Source organism: Dipodomys merriami, unplaced genomic scaffold (genome assembly GCF_024711535.1).
Source record: "Dipodomys merriami isolate MVZ:Mamm:240054 unplaced genomic scaffold, mDipMer1.0.p SCAF_3, whole genome shotgun sequence".
Classification (NCBI taxonomy): Eukaryota; Metazoa; Chordata; class Mammalia; order Rodentia; family Heteromyidae; genus Dipodomys; species Dipodomys merriami.
Window position 1 is genome coordinate 86189454 of NW_027204492.1, and position 16865 is coordinate 86206318.

At 52.7% G+C, this 16865-nt stretch overlaps 1 protein-coding gene across 6 annotated transcripts in view; it reads right to left on the reverse strand.

The window, feature by feature from the left end:
* Positions 1-1732: 1732 nt before the first annotated feature.
* Rbm10 (RNA binding motif protein 10) overlaps positions 1733-16865 on the reverse strand; it is a 37119-nt gene continuing 21986 nt past the window's right edge. For 2 of the 6 annotated variants that reach the window (XM_070040563.1, XM_070040561.1), the window contains exons 4-24: positions 16035-16265; positions 13804-13873; positions 11964-12037; positions 10475-10561; positions 7854-7914; positions 7551-7727; positions 6999-7159; positions 6737-6834; positions 6542-6629; positions 5680-5866; positions 5437-5576; positions 5211-5328; positions 5031-5122; positions 4780-4944; positions 3590-3739; positions 3429-3494; positions 3161-3349; positions 3001-3075; positions 2338-2444; positions 2121-2250; positions 1733-2024 (exon numbers count right to left, since the gene is read on the reverse strand). In XM_070040563.1, the coding sequence (XP_069896664.1) occupies positions 1899-2024; positions 2121-2250; positions 2338-2444; positions 3001-3075; positions 3161-3349; positions 3429-3494; positions 3590-3739; positions 4780-4944; positions 5031-5122; positions 5211-5328; positions 5437-5576; positions 5680-5866; positions 6542-6629; positions 6737-6834; positions 6999-7159; positions 7551-7727; positions 7854-7914; positions 10475-10561; positions 11964-12037; positions 13804-13873; positions 16035-16265 (2592 nt within the window). In that variant the 3' untranslated portion in view covers positions 1733-1898. The remainder of the gene's footprint in view (positions 2025-2120; positions 2251-2337; positions 2445-3000; positions 3076-3160; positions 3350-3428; positions 3495-3589; positions 3740-4779; positions 4945-5030; positions 5123-5210; positions 5329-5436; positions 5577-5679; positions 5867-6541; positions 6630-6736; positions 6835-6998; positions 7160-7550; positions 7728-7853; positions 7915-10474; positions 10562-11963; positions 12038-13803; positions 13874-16034; positions 16266-16865) is intronic. The other 4 variants (XM_070040566.1, XM_070040564.1, XM_070040562.1 and 1 more) reach the window with 3 other exon arrangements.

The following is a 16865-nucleotide window of genomic DNA, read 5'->3' on the forward strand; positions in this document are numbered from 1 at the left end:
ACCATCCACCGGTCCTGATTTGAATGTTCACATAGAATCAAAGTGTATACTCCTTTGGGCCCTAGATAAAGTATAGTTTCCTTCATAAGAGAGCTAGCTTTCCAGAGTGGCTAGGCCACTTTGCATTATAATTGCCAAGATGTGTGTGGTCCTTATTAGGGTTTCTGACTGTACTCCGGAACTGAAAGGGAAAGTTGGGGTTGTCCCTGCTAAAAGGTACATCCATTCTGAGACTCAGGTTCAAGTGGCCTCCTTTTTATTGAGTGCCAGTACTGGGGCTTCAACTCAAGGCCTAGGCACTGTCCCTTAGCTTTTTCACTCGAAGCTGGAACTTTTATGTGTGCTGATCTTAGAGCCTGAACTCAGGGTGTGGGCACTGTCCCTGAGCTCTTCAGTTCAAGGCTAGCGCTCTACCACATGAGCCACAGCGCCACTTTCGGTTTTGGAGATAAGTCTCCCAGACTTTCCTGCTCAGGCCAGCTTTGAACCGGATTACAGGCGTGAGCCACTGGCACCGGGCCCTGAGCTTTTTTTTTTTCTTAAGGCTATTACTCTACTACTTCAGCCACAGGTCCACATTCATCTTTTTTGAGTAGTTAATTGGAGAGGAGTCTTATGGACTTTCTTGCCTGGACTGGCTTCAAACCAGTCTTCAAATCTCAGCTTCTCAAGTAGCTAGGATTACAGGGGTGAGCCACTGGCACCCGGCTGAGGCTGGAACTCTTTAACACTTGGAGCCATAACTCTACTTCTGGCTTTTTGGTGCTTAGGTATCTCATGGTCCTGCCCCAGGCTGGCTTTGAACCTCAATCTTCAGACCTCCTTTCTTCACTCTTATCTGAAGTCAGACCATATCATGTCCTTTGTAGCTCTGCCTCCCACATCGAATGTGGTGTGTGTGTGTGTGTTTGATGACATGATGCTTTGACCTGGAAGATTCACACCAAATGCTCTTCCTGCAGCATTTTCTTTCCCTGCCTCCTGTCTCCTAAACCCAGATGTGTGAGCTTGGGTCTGCATGTTCCTAGTCTCAGTTCAGTTCAACTCTCCAGGCCTGGGAGAGAACAGCCTAAACTTCATGCTCTTCTACACCCAGAACCCACAGTTTGCACCAGGGGAATGACATTCTTGTTAACAGCTATGGAGGACAGGGGGTAGGGAGTGGGGCAGGATGAATTTTAATGGTGTCCATCCATGGAGTCATTGCTCATTCCTAGACTGGAAACTTGAAGGCCCAGCCTCTTCTAGCTCTACCTTTCTGGGGTCATCAGCATGTTGAGGGTCTTGGGCTGGGGCCTGAGCACCTGTTGTTTCCTTTTTGAGAGTCTTGCTCTGTAGCCCAGGAACTTGTAGTCCCACAAAGTGACCAAGTGGTACGTATTTTCTGCAGAGATAGGCATGAGGGCATTGCCCCTGGCTAGGAGCAAGGGAGTGAGTAGTGAGGGCAGGGGGTAGAGATAGGCATTTTCTAGTTTTAGCTCTTACACAGAGAACTGCAAAGCTGATGGTGCTAAATTTTTTGGTATGGTAGGGCCTGTTGGACCCTGCCAAGGGAGAGGGGCCAATGATGAAGATTTTGTGGGTTGGGATGCAGGACAGAAGCCCATGTTCTGGGAACTACCAATACGCCAGACACTGAATGCCACCATTGTCACTCAACTTAGCCTGAGGTCAATCTATGTTTGCATCTCATGTCTACGTGGGTCACAAACCATGCTAGGGCATGAGAAAGAGATGTTAAGACACAGGCTTTTCAGCTTTTATTACAAAAATCATGATCCAGACCAATTTAACTTCCCAACAAAAGTCACCAACTCAAAAACTGACTTATCAGTGTTGGTGGATATTGAAGAGTCTCCCTCAGACCAACCCAACCATCCGTAGTTTCTTGTGGTTGCTCACTGGGTCTCATTGAAGCGGGTCACCATTGTCTTGTGCAGTGTCTCCTTGTAGGATTCTGTTGAGGTAACCCCATAGGAACTGCCCCGAGCACCCAGGCCGGAGCCGCGAACCCGTGTTTGGGCCTGTGTGAGGGAAGTCAGGTTCTGTTAAGGATGGCGGGGAAAGGGGTGCCAGTTGGGGCAGTGCTGGGGACAGGGAATGGGCTCCTGGAGACTCACCTCAATGGGCGTTACAATGCCCTGCTTCTTGCGGCCTAGACCACTGCCCTCTTTCCAGCCCATGGCTTGGAGCATGCGACTGCCAATGTTGTCACTGCCTAGCCCATCCCGAGTGGGTTGCTCAAAGTCCCTGCAAAGAAACAGTGTATAGTGTATGTGGTCATATCTGTGAGACCCAGGTCCCCCCCGCATCTGGCGTCCTAGTCTGGGCACTCACACAGAGGCTGCAGCCATGCCACCGTACTTCCTCCTCTTGGGCTCTGGTGGCTCTGGGATGCCATATTTCTCCCTGCGTTCTGCTGCACGGTCCCGGTACTTCATTTGCTGTAAAAGTTTGTGTGTGTTTGTGTTTGTGTGTGTGTGTATGTGTTTGTGTGTGTGTGTGTGTGTGTGTGTGTGTGTGTGTGTGTGTGTGTATGTGTATGCATGAGGTTTCTGCAAACACAGGCATGGATAGGGTGGGGTGGGGTCCCAAGGGTCAGAATTGGGGAAGAGGCAGCCGGGCACTGGTGGCTGATGCTTATAATCCTAGCTACTCCAGAAGCTGAGATCTGAGGATCACAGTTCAAAGCCAGCCCAGGCAGGAAAGTCCACAAGACTCATTTCCAGTTAATCACCAGAAACCCAGATGTGGCATTGTGGATCAAAGTGGTAGAGCCCTAACCTTGAGCAAAAGAGCTCAGGGACAGCACCCAGGCCCTAAGTTCAGGCCCTTCAATTGACCAAAAAAATCAACAAAGGAAGGGAAGAGGCCTCACAGGATGGCTGTCAAATCAGATGAACCTGGCTAAGGCACCTGCAGTCCAGCTGCCTGGGTGAATGGGGACCAGGAAGGGAGGGGCAGAAGGGAAGAGAGGCCTGGTAGTGGGTCACACCTCACCTCCATGTCATTCTTTTCCAGTGCCTCAAGCTCATTTTCTGACAAGTGGGCTCGCCGGTGAATCTCAAGATTTTGCTGCAAGGAGGACAGGGTAGAATGAAACAGCTGGGCTGGGGTGGGCCAGTCTCAGGATACCTTATCAACCATCCCCTGAGGTCACCTTGTGGAGTCCTGAAAGCTGCTGGTGCCGGATGAGTGCCTCCTTGCTAGGAAACTGGCGCCGGCAAAGCAAACAGGCCAATTTCTGCCAGTCTGTAAGCTTTTCCTCCCGCTCAGGACCTCCACGTTCTTGCTCTTCCTCGCTGTCACTCTCTCCACTGTAGGCTGCCACTAGCCCTCGAGGTGGGCTCTGTAGAAGGGGAAGGGTAGACAGATGGTCAATCCGTGCAAGATCGGAAATCCCTGCCCCCTTTTGGCTTCAAACTCACTGGGCGGTCATCACTGGCCAATTTTGGGAGATCCATGCTGGCATGCTGTCTCTCAGCTAGTGCTCCCTGAGGCAGAAGACACAGAGATTTAGGGCTCCCATGCAGGGCCCTGAGGAATAACAAGACTGTTGGAAGGGTGCATCTGGGCAGCTGCAACACACCTTCTTCTCCAGAATGGCATAGCCAGCATCTGCAGTGGCTGACTCTCGTCTTTCATCATCTCGCAGGGAGCTAATAGGCTGGAAGCTGTTTTTAAAGTTTTCTTTTTGCTTGTTGAGACTGCGGGCCCACCGCTCCATATCCTTGGCAATCTAGGGATGAAAGGGGAGGTGAGACTCCCAGGAAAACCCCAAGCTGGGGCTACCAGCTGTGTCGGAAGATCCATAGCCCTTGTAGCCGCCTCAAAGCCATGCTTTTTTAGTGTGAATGGTTGCAAACAAAGGGCTGCTCCTGGCCTCTGGGCTGGGGCTATGGCGCCCTCTTCTGGCAGAACATCCTTTTACAAGCTATTAATTCCCCAGCTCTCCCAACACAACCTCCTTCAAGATATTACAATAGCATTCCCCAGTTCTCCCGGCCTCAGGGTTTGCAAGGCCCAGGTAGCAGCATTCTGAGCAGAAGGGCAAAAGTCTGTTAGAGAGGCACAACAAACAAGCAGAGGGCCAGAGGCAGCCAGGCCCACTTCATGTTTCTGTCAAGTCCTTCTCTCTGGTTTCTTCCCTATTCTAACAAGCAAAGCACTCACAGTTACATTTATTGTTTCCTTTTTATCTTTTGAAGATGCAAGACTGTATACTTATGTATCTTTTTTTAATTTTTTCTTTTGGTGCCAGAGCCTTTCCCATGTTATACAAGTACTCTACTACTGAGTTACATCCCCAGCCCCTTACGCATCTGTCATTGGAATTTACATCAGCACACTACCATTTTTAGAATTCTCCAGGTTGCTAAGGGAACACAGTACTTGCTTCTAAATGCTGCTTCTAAATGCAGCATCCAAAACTGTTATACTCTTTCTCTGAGAGACTCAAGGTCCCTGCCACTACCCACTACAGAACACTGCCCTGGCTCTTTTCCTGCCCACCTTCTGTAGGTCTGTACGAATTCCTCTGGGGTTATGTAATCACCAGTACTGTGAGCACTCTCATGGAGCAAACAGGGCTCACTCACTCAGCTGGCATATGCTTCCTTACAGAGGTAGGCAGTCCAGCTGTGCACCAAGGAGCTTGCCACAACTCAAGAACCTTGTCTGCCTTCAGCAGTTGCTGCCCCTGTCCATGCCCCTCCAACCATCCAACCTCCCTGAGCAAGAGATGGCAAAGGCTGATATAACACAGGCTTAGGGATTCACCTGTTGGGCTGTCTTGGTCTTGTGCTTTTCTTTCTTCTCTTTGCCCTCCTTCGATGGCGCCCCTGTCTCTTTATGACCATCGGCTGACTGCTCCAGGGCAGGAATGTAGGTCCTTCGTTCCCCATCCCAGTACAGGTACTGCTGGCTTTGCGCATTATAGTAATACTAAGGGAAGGTGTGAAGACGAACCATGAGGGAAGACATATTAAGGGGAGGACCCCACCCCCGCTTGCCTTGAGTTGCCCCATCACCTGAGAGTTGGGGTCATAGTAGAGGCCAGTCTGGGGGTCATAGTAGTAACCAGATGTCTCATCGTATTGGTAGGTAGAGACGTCAGGAACAGCTGCAGGAAGGAGAGGCAAGGTAGGTCACATTCCTCCTCCCTCCCTTGTTAAGAAGTCTCCACCCAACCATGGGCCACAGCTACTCACGGTACTGGCTGTAAGAATCTGGGGCATTTGGGCTGGTGGCTGGTGGCAGAGCAGAGCTAGGATGGGTAGGACTTTGGAGCTCTGATTTGAGCACGGCAGGTGATATGATGGTGTATGACTGGTTATGGGGCCAGACAGGGGAACAAGGCTCAGTATCCAACAATGCCACTGCAGCCCACCCAGGATGCCCACCTGCCTCCCCAGCATACCCTTGGGGAGCCCTTACCTGACTGTTGGCAGCAGTACCCTGGCTGCTGCCTGCCTCAGCTGATTGTTGGTAGAGGCCAGGGGCAGCACCAGGCTGGCCACGAGAGAAAGCCTGCAGTGACACAGAGTCTGCCCCAGCCTCTAGGGAAGCTTCAGGACCTAGGAAGCATAGAGAGGGAGAAGATGGTTATGAATGGAAGAGCATGGGACCTTGTGGATGGAAACCCCACCAATGGGCTCAGGGAGATTTGGGGGTGCTTACCTGTTCCAGCTGGGTCCCCTTTGCTTCCAGTCATGCCAGGGCCCTTGGTGCCCTTGAGGTAACCATGGGCATACAGGGAGGAGTCTGTGCCCTGGCTGCCTCCATAGCCCTCATCCTGTTGGTAGTAGCTGTAGTCGACGGGCGGCTCCTCGGTGGTGGCCCAGCCACCCTCCCCACCCTGGGAAGCCTGGGGGAGCAGGTGGGAGGGACTCATTAGAACTGGCAGGAGCATGAGGGGGAGGAAGGACCTGCTAGAAGCATCTGCCCTACAAGTGGGGCTACTGTTTCTGCGCGATAGAATAGCATGCAGCTGTGTAAGACAAGTGAGATGTGAGCGCAGCCTGGTGACAAGAGCTAAAGGCAGTGGAGGAAGTTCCACAAGTTCCAGGGGTAACACCAGTGTGTGTGGAACACTTGCTGGGCTTCAGATCAAGGCCGCCCCCCCCTCCCCACCTACTTCTTTATTCCATTTTCCCAATGTTCTCTCAACCACTTATAATTCCTTTTTGTTCTGGAACATATATACAGATATATCCGTTTATCTGTATATATGGGTATATATATACATATAATGTATATATATCTATAAACATGTGCATATATATATACACACACACATATATGTACATGAAGGATATGTAAAACACTACACCAACTTGGGGCTTAACAGAACAAAGCACCAGACTTGGGAGTTGTTCATAAAAGCCCAAGAGGCACCAGGGAAGGGAGCTAGAGAGGACAGAATGGCAATGGACTAGGGTGTCTAGAGGCAGAAGCAAGCTGGAAGGGCCCATTGAGACAGAGATCAGCATCCCGATAGTAAGCCAAGTGTCAGGGTGCTGGGAGGCAGAGGAGCCAGTACCTGTGAGATGGCCCACTGGGCTGCAGCAATGGCAGTGCTGGCCACAGAGGCAGCGTTGATACGACTGCCTTCATTGGAGGCCATGTCCCTGGGGAGGAGGAGAGAGACTGGGAATGAAATAGGAGGCCTCACACTGTGGGTAGGGTGGGAGGAAGATAAGCTGGAAGGGGACATGGGGGAGGGGGGAGCCCTGACCTCTTAGAACCCTTGGCAAACTCGACGTTGATGGTCTTGCCATCGATGGTGAGAGGTGGGTGCAGGGCCTGCAAAATCTGCAGCAGCTGGGCTGCTTCCTGTGGGTGGAGGGATGGCAAGGACACAAAGGTCAGGCCCGGGGAGGCCCCCGGCTCTATTGCCCCATTTCCAGGCTTGGGGCCGCGGTGGGGGGAAGGGTCCCTCCTCCCTACCCAGGGGGCCGGGACACTGGCTGCCCGGCCCCCCCCTGTGCCGCCCTCACCACGATGGTGGAGAGCTGGATGAAGGCGAAGCCTCGATTCAGTTGGGTCTGCTTGTCCTTGATGACACGCACATTGGAGGAGGATAGCACTGCATAGGGTGCTAGGGCCCCCAAGATGGAGTCCATGGTGCTGTGTGGGTTCAGGTTGCGCAAAATGATGGCTGTGGGAAGGGGCGTGGTGTTTCAGTCTGCTCCATGAATGTCTCCCCCCCTCACTTGGTGACTCCCCACTGCTCCTTGTCCTCTGGCCTCCATTCCCATGTGCCTGCTTGCTTCCTCTCTATCTCTTCTTCCTAGATGCACTCTGCTTGACAGTACAGGTGTCAACTCACCTGCAGAGAACCTTGCTAATATACCCTAAAAGTAGGGTTAGAGGGACCATTGCTCCCCTTGTTCTCCCTATTATCATATGTCTCTCCCCCCCCCCACATTCCAGACACTCCCTTAAGGACATGAGGACCAGGTCCTGTGCATGACCATTTCTTTAGCCTTAGGAAGCTCAGCCCAGACAACTGAGGGCATGGAGGAAGAAGAAAGGAACAACTGACTCACTGTCGTTGGCGTTCTCCGAGCTTGGCTCTGAGCCCTGTGAGAGAGCCTGGGAGGCCAGCACTCCCTGAGCCTGGTAGGGTTGTGGCAGCGGGAGCAGGCCCTGGCTCAGCTCCCGTCCACCCAGTGGCAGCGCCTGCTGATCCAACCTGGTGCCAAGGGGCAGCTTCTGCTCTGCCTCTGTTCCAGACAGTGGGAGACAGGCTGGTGTCATTGTCCTTCACCAACCCCCGAGCAGTGGCCCCTCACCCTTCTCCCCACCTCCATGTCCTGAGGGCTTTAGGGAGGGGGATGATGGTGTCTCACCTGACTTGGGCACACCGCATTTGAAGCATTTTTCTCGGCGTTTGAAATTCTGGACGCCACACTGTGAGACATAGGCCAAGTGGTAAGAGAGGGTCAGGCCTCTCCAAGGCACCCTCTAAACCTGGACCTACAAGTTCCCTGGTAAACCCCATGGGATGGACAAATGGCCTTCTGGAACTCTGTCACTTCTCAGTCTTGCCTCACTTAGCTTGGGAAATCAACAGCAGCTGCCTCCTTTCTGCCTCCAAGGTGCTACCAACTCTCAATATTTTTCCCTTCAAGTTCTCTAGTAGGTTCTTTTTCCCAAGACTTGATTCTCCATGTTCCCTCCTAGAAGCTAGAAACCTTTTGCATGCCCCTCTCCTCCTTTATCTTTAGGATTAACTTGAATCCTATTTTTCAGAAAAAATTCTCAGCCTCTAGAGAACTCACCTTGCTTCTACCATGTTTTATCTCTGTTCTAGTTAGGTACTAAAGCAGTGTTTCTGTGCCAGGCCCAGGAAGCCCACATGGCTATATGTGGCTTTTGCCTTGGGGATCTAAGTCAGATGCAGTGTAAACAACAGATTAGTCTGCTGGGACTGTGTCTTGATAGGGGTACAAGAGTGGGGAAATGGGCCAAGGGAAGTTCAGTTCACTGTGCTAGTCTGCCTAGAAACAAAGAAATCTGACTTGGGAAACCCAGAAGTTTAATGTTGGTTGGGAAGAAACCCTAGTGGAAGGAAGAAGAGATTTTCTGTATGTGTATGTGTGTAGGGGGCAAGCAGAGAGGCAGAAGTGATGATGGCTGGGATGAAAAGATGATGCTAGGTAAGAGAGGAACGCATGTGGAAGCTTACAGTTGTTAGGGGCTTAAGCAGAGAGGGAGGGGCGCTGTTCAAGAAAGGCTACAGCTGCAATGTCACACACAGGTAAGGGCAGAAGAGTGGCCAAAATATCAGAGGGCATGCTCTGTGACGTCAGGGTGGTAAAGGGTTAGGATGGACATGAGTAGCAGGAAAGGCAAGGGATGGAAGATGGAAGGTGACATTTTTCTGGGGGGGGGGGTCCGGTCATGGGGCCTGAACTCTGGGCCTGGGCACTGTCCCTCAGCTCTTCAGCTCAAGGCTAGTGCTCTACCACTTGAGCCACAGCGCCACTTCCGGCTTTTTTCTTTTTTGCTTATGTGGTGCTGAAGAATCGAACCCAGGGCCTCATGCATACAAGGCAAGCACTCTACCACTGATCCACCTTCCCAGCCCGGAAGGTGACATTTCTTAGACAGGATCTGGTTACCAAGAGCAACATGGTGCATAAAGGAGGGGAAGGGAGGAGGAAAAGAGAAGGCTGGTTTCAAGGAAAACCTGAAAAATAAGAGGGATAGTGTGGAACTGTCACTTTGTCCCTCTCTCTCCAGATATGCCAAGCACCCGCCTTCTGAAAGAATGAGAGATGCTGCTTCCCTTGACTAGGCAAAGTGCTTCTCAGAGGGCAGGCAGAGTCCTCCCCTAGCTCTCTGTCTCCTTAGGCTTTAGGATAGACAGATGGTAGTGGGAGGTAGGACTGTGGCTCCTGGGGAAGGCCTGAGGCTACCTCAGAAACTCTTGTTCCCTGTGATCAGGAGAAAGTGTTAGCTAAAGGCTTATCTATGGTTCCACCTCTCTGAGCCTCAGCTTCCTCTTAGGAAATATGAAGGCAACCAAAAAAACCCACACAATGTACCCTCCAGGCCCAGGTGAGACGTGGCTGTATCAGGATGGCCTTCAAGGTTGAGTCCCCCGAGCCCTCGGAACATTTTGTGCTTCTGTTCAGTGGCTTTACTGTGTAGAGTGTGGGCCAGGGATCATTTGAAGCATTACCTTCCCATCTCTCATCTTAAAAGAGTGGAGGACAGGCTGAGAATGTGGCTTAGAGGTAGAGTGTTTGCTAGCACGTATGAAGCCCTGGGTTCGATTTCTCGGTACCACATGAACAGAAAAAGCCAGAAGTAGTGCTGTGGCTCAAGTAGTAGAGTGCTAGCCTTAAGCACAGAGAAGCTCAGGCCCTGAATTCAAGCCCCAGGACTGGCAAAAAGAGAGTAGAGGACAAGCTGGGTGGTACTGGTGGTGGCTCACGACTATAATCCTAGCTACTCAGGAGGCTGAGATCTAAGGATCACAATTCAAAGCCAGCCTGGGCAAGAAAGTCTGTGAGATTCTTATCTTTGCTACACTACCAAGGTGGAGGTGTGGCTCAAGTGGTAGAGCACTAGCCTTGAACAAATGAGGCTTAGGGATAGTGGCCAGGCCCTGAGTTCAAGCCCCAGGACTGGCACCAAAAAATAAAATAAAAAGAGTGGAGGACAGTGAGGCAGAGATAGGCCAAGTACCTGGACTATCAAGGCTGACCTGACACATTCTGCAGCCAGCCTGGCTCCTAAGGCAACGTCCCACATGTAAGGTTAGGCCTACAGTATCACTAATAAGCTACATACAAGCCTTCTGGGCCACCAGGCAAAGCTACGATTTTAAGGGCACAGCCTGGCTGGCTGGATGCTAGAAAGCCCATCCTCAACACCACACCTACTGGTAGGCCCAGATTGTGAGCTACCCCTGTGGAGCTGCCTCTTTCCATGGCACTCGCTGCCCACCATCTCCCTGTACCTTATTACACAGCCAGTCTTCATTGATCTTGGGCTTGGGATCGCTGTAGTGCATGGATACCTTCTGGCCCAGGATATTGAGGGAGTGCTGCAGGAAAAAGTAGAGTACAGTGAGGCCCAGGCAGCAGTGCCCCATGCACCGTTTCAGCAAAGGAGAAGAGAGTGAGCGAGCCCTTCAGCTGGATGGATGAGGGACAGGGAACGGAGGGAGGTCGGAGAACGGACGGAGGGAAGAAGGAAGGGAGGGAGGGAAAGCGCCGCAGCTCTCGGGCACAGCTGCTTGCTGCTTTTCCAGGCAGCTTTTCCGGGCACACGCACCCACACGTGAACACACACCACCAGGCACACAGTGCTCGGCTGACCGATGCCTGCCGGACAGAAGGGAGAACCCCCAATTTGGCCCTTACACTGGCAGGCCACACCCAGGGCCAGCACTACATAGGCTATACTTGGGGATGAGGGGGAATGGGGAGGGGAGGGAAAGGAGGAGAGGGCAAAGAAAGAGAGAGTGCGCATGTGCGCTAGTGCTGGAGAAGGGGAAAAAGAAAGCCATATTTAAAGATGGAAGTTCTCGCCATGAGGCCGCCTTCCCAAGGATGGCTGGGCCCAGGGCCCATGGCACTAGCCTACTGCTCTGCAGAGCTGGCCCCAGGGCTGCTGCTGCTGCTGCCAGGATTGCTCTTTACCACAGCTGCTTTCTCCTCTGATGTTCTAGGGATCAAGTTTGGAGCTGGATGGCCAAGGCAGATCTTTGCATCTGGGGAGGTCCCAAAGCTGCTGGGCTGGGACTCTGTTGCCAGGCTAGGGGAGTGGGCAATCTCTGTGGCTGATTGAGCAGAGCTCCAGGCTGAGAAGGCAGAGGTGGGGCCTCTTATGAATGGAGTGCTGGGGGTGGGGGTAGGGATGGTAAGCAGAGTGAGCCCAGGCTATCAATAAAACTATCACACTTGACTGGAACTTTTGACCAACAGAGCAGTGCTGTCCCTCTGCATGGAACTCAAAGGGCCAAATTCACACGCAGGGAGAGGGCTGACAAAACAAGTCTTGCTAGTTAGTGTGCCAACAGCTCTGTTCCTTGGTGGTGAGATTTCCAGTGGTCCTTCTGACTCTGGTTGACTGGAGGGAGTAGGGAGGTCCCCTTGGGACTCACCTGCCCTCTGGGGTGTGGAAAGCTAAGGCAAATGACCCACTCTGGCAGCTCTTTTCTCTGAAAAGCTCAGCTAGGAGAGGTGGAGGGCAGCACACTAATGCCTGGCAGGAGGAAAGGGGTTGGGGCCAGTGCTGAGCCTGGCTCTGGATGGAAAGCCCACTGGGTAGCGAGAGATGGGAAGAGGAGTCACATGGGAAGTGAGGGTGAGGAAGGGGGAAAGAGGGGATAGTGGGGGTGGGACACAGGGAAGGGATCTGTGTCCATAAGATTCAGGCGATGGGGAGCGCTCGATTATAAAGTAGTATTTGTTTGGGGGGGGGTTCAAGTGCGGCAAAGCAACCTGATTGGCTTCCATCCATCGTGTAGCGTCCTGCAAGTGACTAAACTCGACGAAGGCGAAGCCCCGGCTCTGACCTGGAGACAGCATTCAGATACAGACGCAGTGGGTTAGTCAACAGCTTTGGACACGCGGCGTTCCCGGGGGCGGGACCCGAGGGGAGAGGACCAGGGGCAGAGAGGGAAGGGGGAAGAGGAGAAAAGAAGAAAGGAAGAGAGAAAAAAGCAATGAGAGATAAAGAGGGGGGAAGGGGAAGGAGAAGGGGAAGGGAAAGGGAAAGGAGAAAGGGAAGAGGTATGGTAGACAAGGTAGGTGGCTAGGAAGGACAGTATAAAGGGAAGGCAGGAGGGAGGAAAACAGAGTAGGAGAAAGATCTGAGTAGAGGGAGAGTCACACCCCAACTGAGCAGAGGTGGGGCTCAGGCAGTCCAGTCTAGACAGCCTGGGGTGACAGAAGTAGCTAGGAGAAAAAGGATGTAAGGAGGTCTGTCTCCAGAGGAGGGGGTAAAGGCGGGCTTCTGACTCTACACTAGCCACAAATAACTCAAGGGCAGGTGCAGCTCAAGGCCAGAAGTGCCTAGAAAGATACCTGGAGCAATTGTTTAACCAAAGGAACAGAAGAGAATCCAGGCTAAGCTGGTCTGTTATAGGGCCCCAATCTCAATCTAACCAGAGTGCTGGGGTCGGGTAGTAGGCCTGACTAGAGAGCTGCTCCAGGGCCACAGAGGGGAGAATACAACCACCTACATCCAGGTCCTCCTAGACAGGAGAATTGTGGACAGAATTGGCAGGAGGATCTTAGATGTGAGAACTAGTGGGTGTCCGGGAGAAGTGTCCAGGGCCACCAAGAGGCCATACTTGGGGGATGACTCCTTGCAGGAGTAACCCATAGTCTGTCAGCGAGAGCAAACTATATGCCGAAAGATTTCTGGCTTGGCCAGGACTAGGAAAGGAAAAGGAGTTTGGGCTGAGGGCTCAGGAAAGCATCTCCCTTCAGAGATGAGTAGAGGGAGGCTTTGGATGTTGCAGGTCTTGGGGGAAAGCCTGATCTATAAGAATCGCTGTTCGGATATACAGGGGATAGAGTGGTCTAATCCACTGTTAGCATATACAGGGGATAGAGTGGTCTAATCAGAGGGAGAGAGACAGACAGTGAGAGAGAGGCAGGCAGAGAGAGATATATGGGAGGAAGGAGGGAGGAAGGAGAGATGGAGGAGGTATAGGGAGGAAAGAAACTGAGATGGAGAGAGAAGCCCAGGCAGAGTGAGGCCCCACTGTGCCTGCCTTGGGAAGCCTGGGCAGAGGTCCTGCAGAGACAACTCCCCCACCCTTCTAACCTCAGGCCAGCTCCAAGCAGCCTGCAAAAGGGAAGGAGGGAAGGAGGGAGGGAGGAAAAGAGGGGGAGGTAGGGAAAGAAGGGGTAGGCTTTGGATGAGAGCCATCCCCTGTCTTTCCCTCTTAGGACACAGGAGTGGGTCCATGTCAGAACTACATTTTGGTCAGAGGCTGTTGCCAGAAAAAAATGTGGAGAGCAAGGGGCAGAAGAAGGAGGAGAGAGAAAGGAGTATGCTGGGAGGGGGTCACCTATTCAGATCCTGAGACCCAAAGAGGAAGCCTGGCCCTGGCCCTGGTCCTGCCCCCAGGGAGTACTCACTCCCCTCCCTGTCACCCCTCATAGAGGCTATTGGAGCTGTGACAGTAGGGGAAGGGGAGAAAAGGGCACCCTCAAGCTGCCCATTCCCAGCTGTGTTGGGAAGGCAGGGAAAGGAGGCTGAGGGAGAGATAGAGGCAGATTTGGAGACTGAGGCTGGCCAGTGGTGAGGGTACTGGGAACGAAAGCTCACCTGATGATTTGTTCCTCATCAGCCGGACTTCCCGGGCTTGTACACCGTGGGACTGCAGCTGGCCACGGATCTGTACGGGGAGATAGAGTACAGGGGGCTCAGCAAAGGGGATGGATGGATGGGTGAGGCGCCTGGAGGCCTCTGAACCTTGGGGGACCATGGGCCACACCCACCTATACCATCTTCTTTGCATCATCTTTCAGAGTGACAACAGCCTCATCCCCAAGGAATGTGCATGTGGACACACACACAAACACACACACACACACACACACACACACACACACACACACACACACCTCCTCTGCAACTTTCAGAGTGACAACAGCCTCATCCCCACACCAGTACTCAGCCTTGGCCTCCAGCCCTGGACTTGCAGAAAGTGAGTCGAATGAAGATAGGGACACAGTGCAGGGTAAAGAATGGCAGTGAGATGACCCAAAGGGCACAGAGAAAACAGGAGAACAAGTGAGCTACCAAGTCAAGAAGGGTGGGCAGTGGAGGTAGGACAAGGAGACAGTGGCAACTATGAAGCAGGGAAAGCTGGAGTGAGACTTGACCCTTTGCGAAGGGATTGCCCCCTCTCCTGGCTTGTATCCAAAGACCCCATGATACAAAGAGCAAGCTAGAGAGGACAAGAGCCCGAGCAAATCCCAGCCACACGTTCTAGACCATAAGAAGAGGAACTAAAGGTGGAGATTTGGCAAGCATGACTGAGTGAGCCTTGAGTAAATGGCCAGGACACTTAGGACCAGGCAAGGGCAGCATCTCTAGGCTGGTGGTGCCTTCTCATGGAGGATGTGTGTGTGTAAAACTTATGCTGAGAGCTCTTGGGGAGGAGTTTTTAGGCCTCTGAGCCTCAGTTTCCTCATTGAGTTCAATGACAGGAAATTAGCCTTATACACATATCCACACACAATGATGAAAAGGAAAGATGTACAGATGAGCTTATCAGAGTTTAAAAACACTTATGGATAGCTGAGGAAGGAGCAAGAATGTGGGCTCTTGGGTCCAGCTGCCCAGGTTCAGACCTCAACTCCTCTTTGCTACCTGCTGTCTGTATGACATGGGCCAAGTCATTTCACTGCTTGGGATTGGTGGGACTACAAAGAATACCTTCTCGGCAAGGCCTCAGTGAGGATTCAATCAGACCTGGCATGTGGCTCACCCTGCCATAAATCCTCCAGTGACGGTTGACCCTTAACAGGGCAGGAGAGCCAGACTTCACAAGCCCCCCACATAACAAGGTGGGCTTGTTACTGTCACAGATTGGACAGCCTGCAGATGACAGAGGAACACTGCTCGGAGAACTCGCAGAAGTGGAAGGCATCAAGAAGAAGGCTACTAGGCAGGAGGTAACCTGGTAGTCCTCTCAGGAACTTAAAGTGGCTTATTATGACACGCCCATATGAGAGCAAATAGGAGAAAAGGGAAGATGGAAGGGAAAGAATGTCATAAAGGCAAACAGGGTGGGACAATGGTAAGTAGCCACTCAAGGTGTTGTGGTCTGGCCAATGAAAAGAGTCCATACTTATGGGCTAGGATTATAGCTTAGTGGTAAGAGTGCTTGCCTAGCATTCATGAAGCCCTGGGTTCAATTCCTCAGTACCACATAAAGAGAAAAAGCCAGAGGTGGTGCTGTGGCTCAAGTGGTAGAGTGCTAGTCTTGACAAAAGCAGCTCGGGGAGAGTGTCCAGGCCCAGAGTTCAAGCCCCAGGACTGGCAAAAAAAAAAAAAAAAAAAAAAAGAGTCCATACTTCTGACAAAAGAGGGGGGTGGGAAGAGACAGGAATTCCAGAAAATACCATGGGCCCCTGAGTCCTTGCTCCCCTCATCCCACCACCCCCACCATGGCCCTCTGCCACTCAAAATTGCCAGTACTGGGCCTGCTAAGGACTTGGCCCTTGATCCACACGTGCAGAAGAATGGAATTCAATGGAATGTGCAGGGGGGAAGATCTTTTCTCTCCGGCAGCTGCCAGCCACCCTGCAGCTGTTGCCACATGGGCCAAGCTGGCCTCTATCTGACATACTTCCTTTCCAGACCCAGAGCTGATGGAAGCCTGCACAGAGGATGGACAGAACTGAGTGACAGGAGCTGGTGGGGAGAAGGGAAGGAAGGTGCTAAGGTTGGGGGAGTGAGGGAGGGGTGGGGAGAGTTAAGGGCCCTGGAGGAGACCCAGCCTGGCCTCCTTGCACTGCTGCTTGCCCAGAGCCATGGGGGACACGTACGTCATCCTCAGTGGCTGCCTGTGGCAGCATCCTCAGCATGACGATGTTACTGGCCTTCTCCTCCTCCTCCTCCTCCTCATCCTCCTCCTCCTCCTCCCCTTGCTCGGTCCGATAGTCCTGGTCCCGATAGTCGCCGTCTCGGGGGAAGCCCGGCGGGCCCGTGGGGCTGTGCCTGTGCCGCCTCCGCCGCCTACGCTGAGTCTCGGAGCCCGGGGAGGCCTCGTAGGAATCCTGGCCGACAGAATGAGATGGGAGACACCAGACGGGCAGTCAGTCTGGACAGGCCTAGAGCCTGGCCGCTGGCTCTCTGAGGCAGGCAGGCTCTGAAAGCCAGGGGTGGGCGGGCTCCGGCTAAAGCCTCAGGTAGGCAGGGTGGGTAGGCCTTGAACTGCAACCCTTTGCAGGGTCGGAAATACTCCATGGGATGTTTTGGGGGAGGGAGGCTGCTTTCAAGGTATGTGCTATGGACGTGGAGGAGGAATTCCCAAAGGCAGGTGACAACACAGCATAAATCTCTTTGGGACAAGTGGCTTGAGGTCAGGACTGGACTCTGTTCTCGACACGTCTCCTCTTCCTCCCTTGCCTGCTCAGCTAGTATGTGTACAATTGTTCCCTGTGCCACTGACGGCTACCTATGGTTTTTTACATGGCATGGTTTGAGCCCTACAACCAAAGTAGAAGCATAGGTATGGGCCCAGAGGTGTCAGGAGGTCCAGCCATGGTGCTCCCCATTTGTTCCTGTTCCTCAGCTCTAGCCGGGGGCCACTGTTACTACCAGTTTCCTTCAAAACAGGCTGTGGCCGCTGCCTTACATACCTATGCTAAGACTAA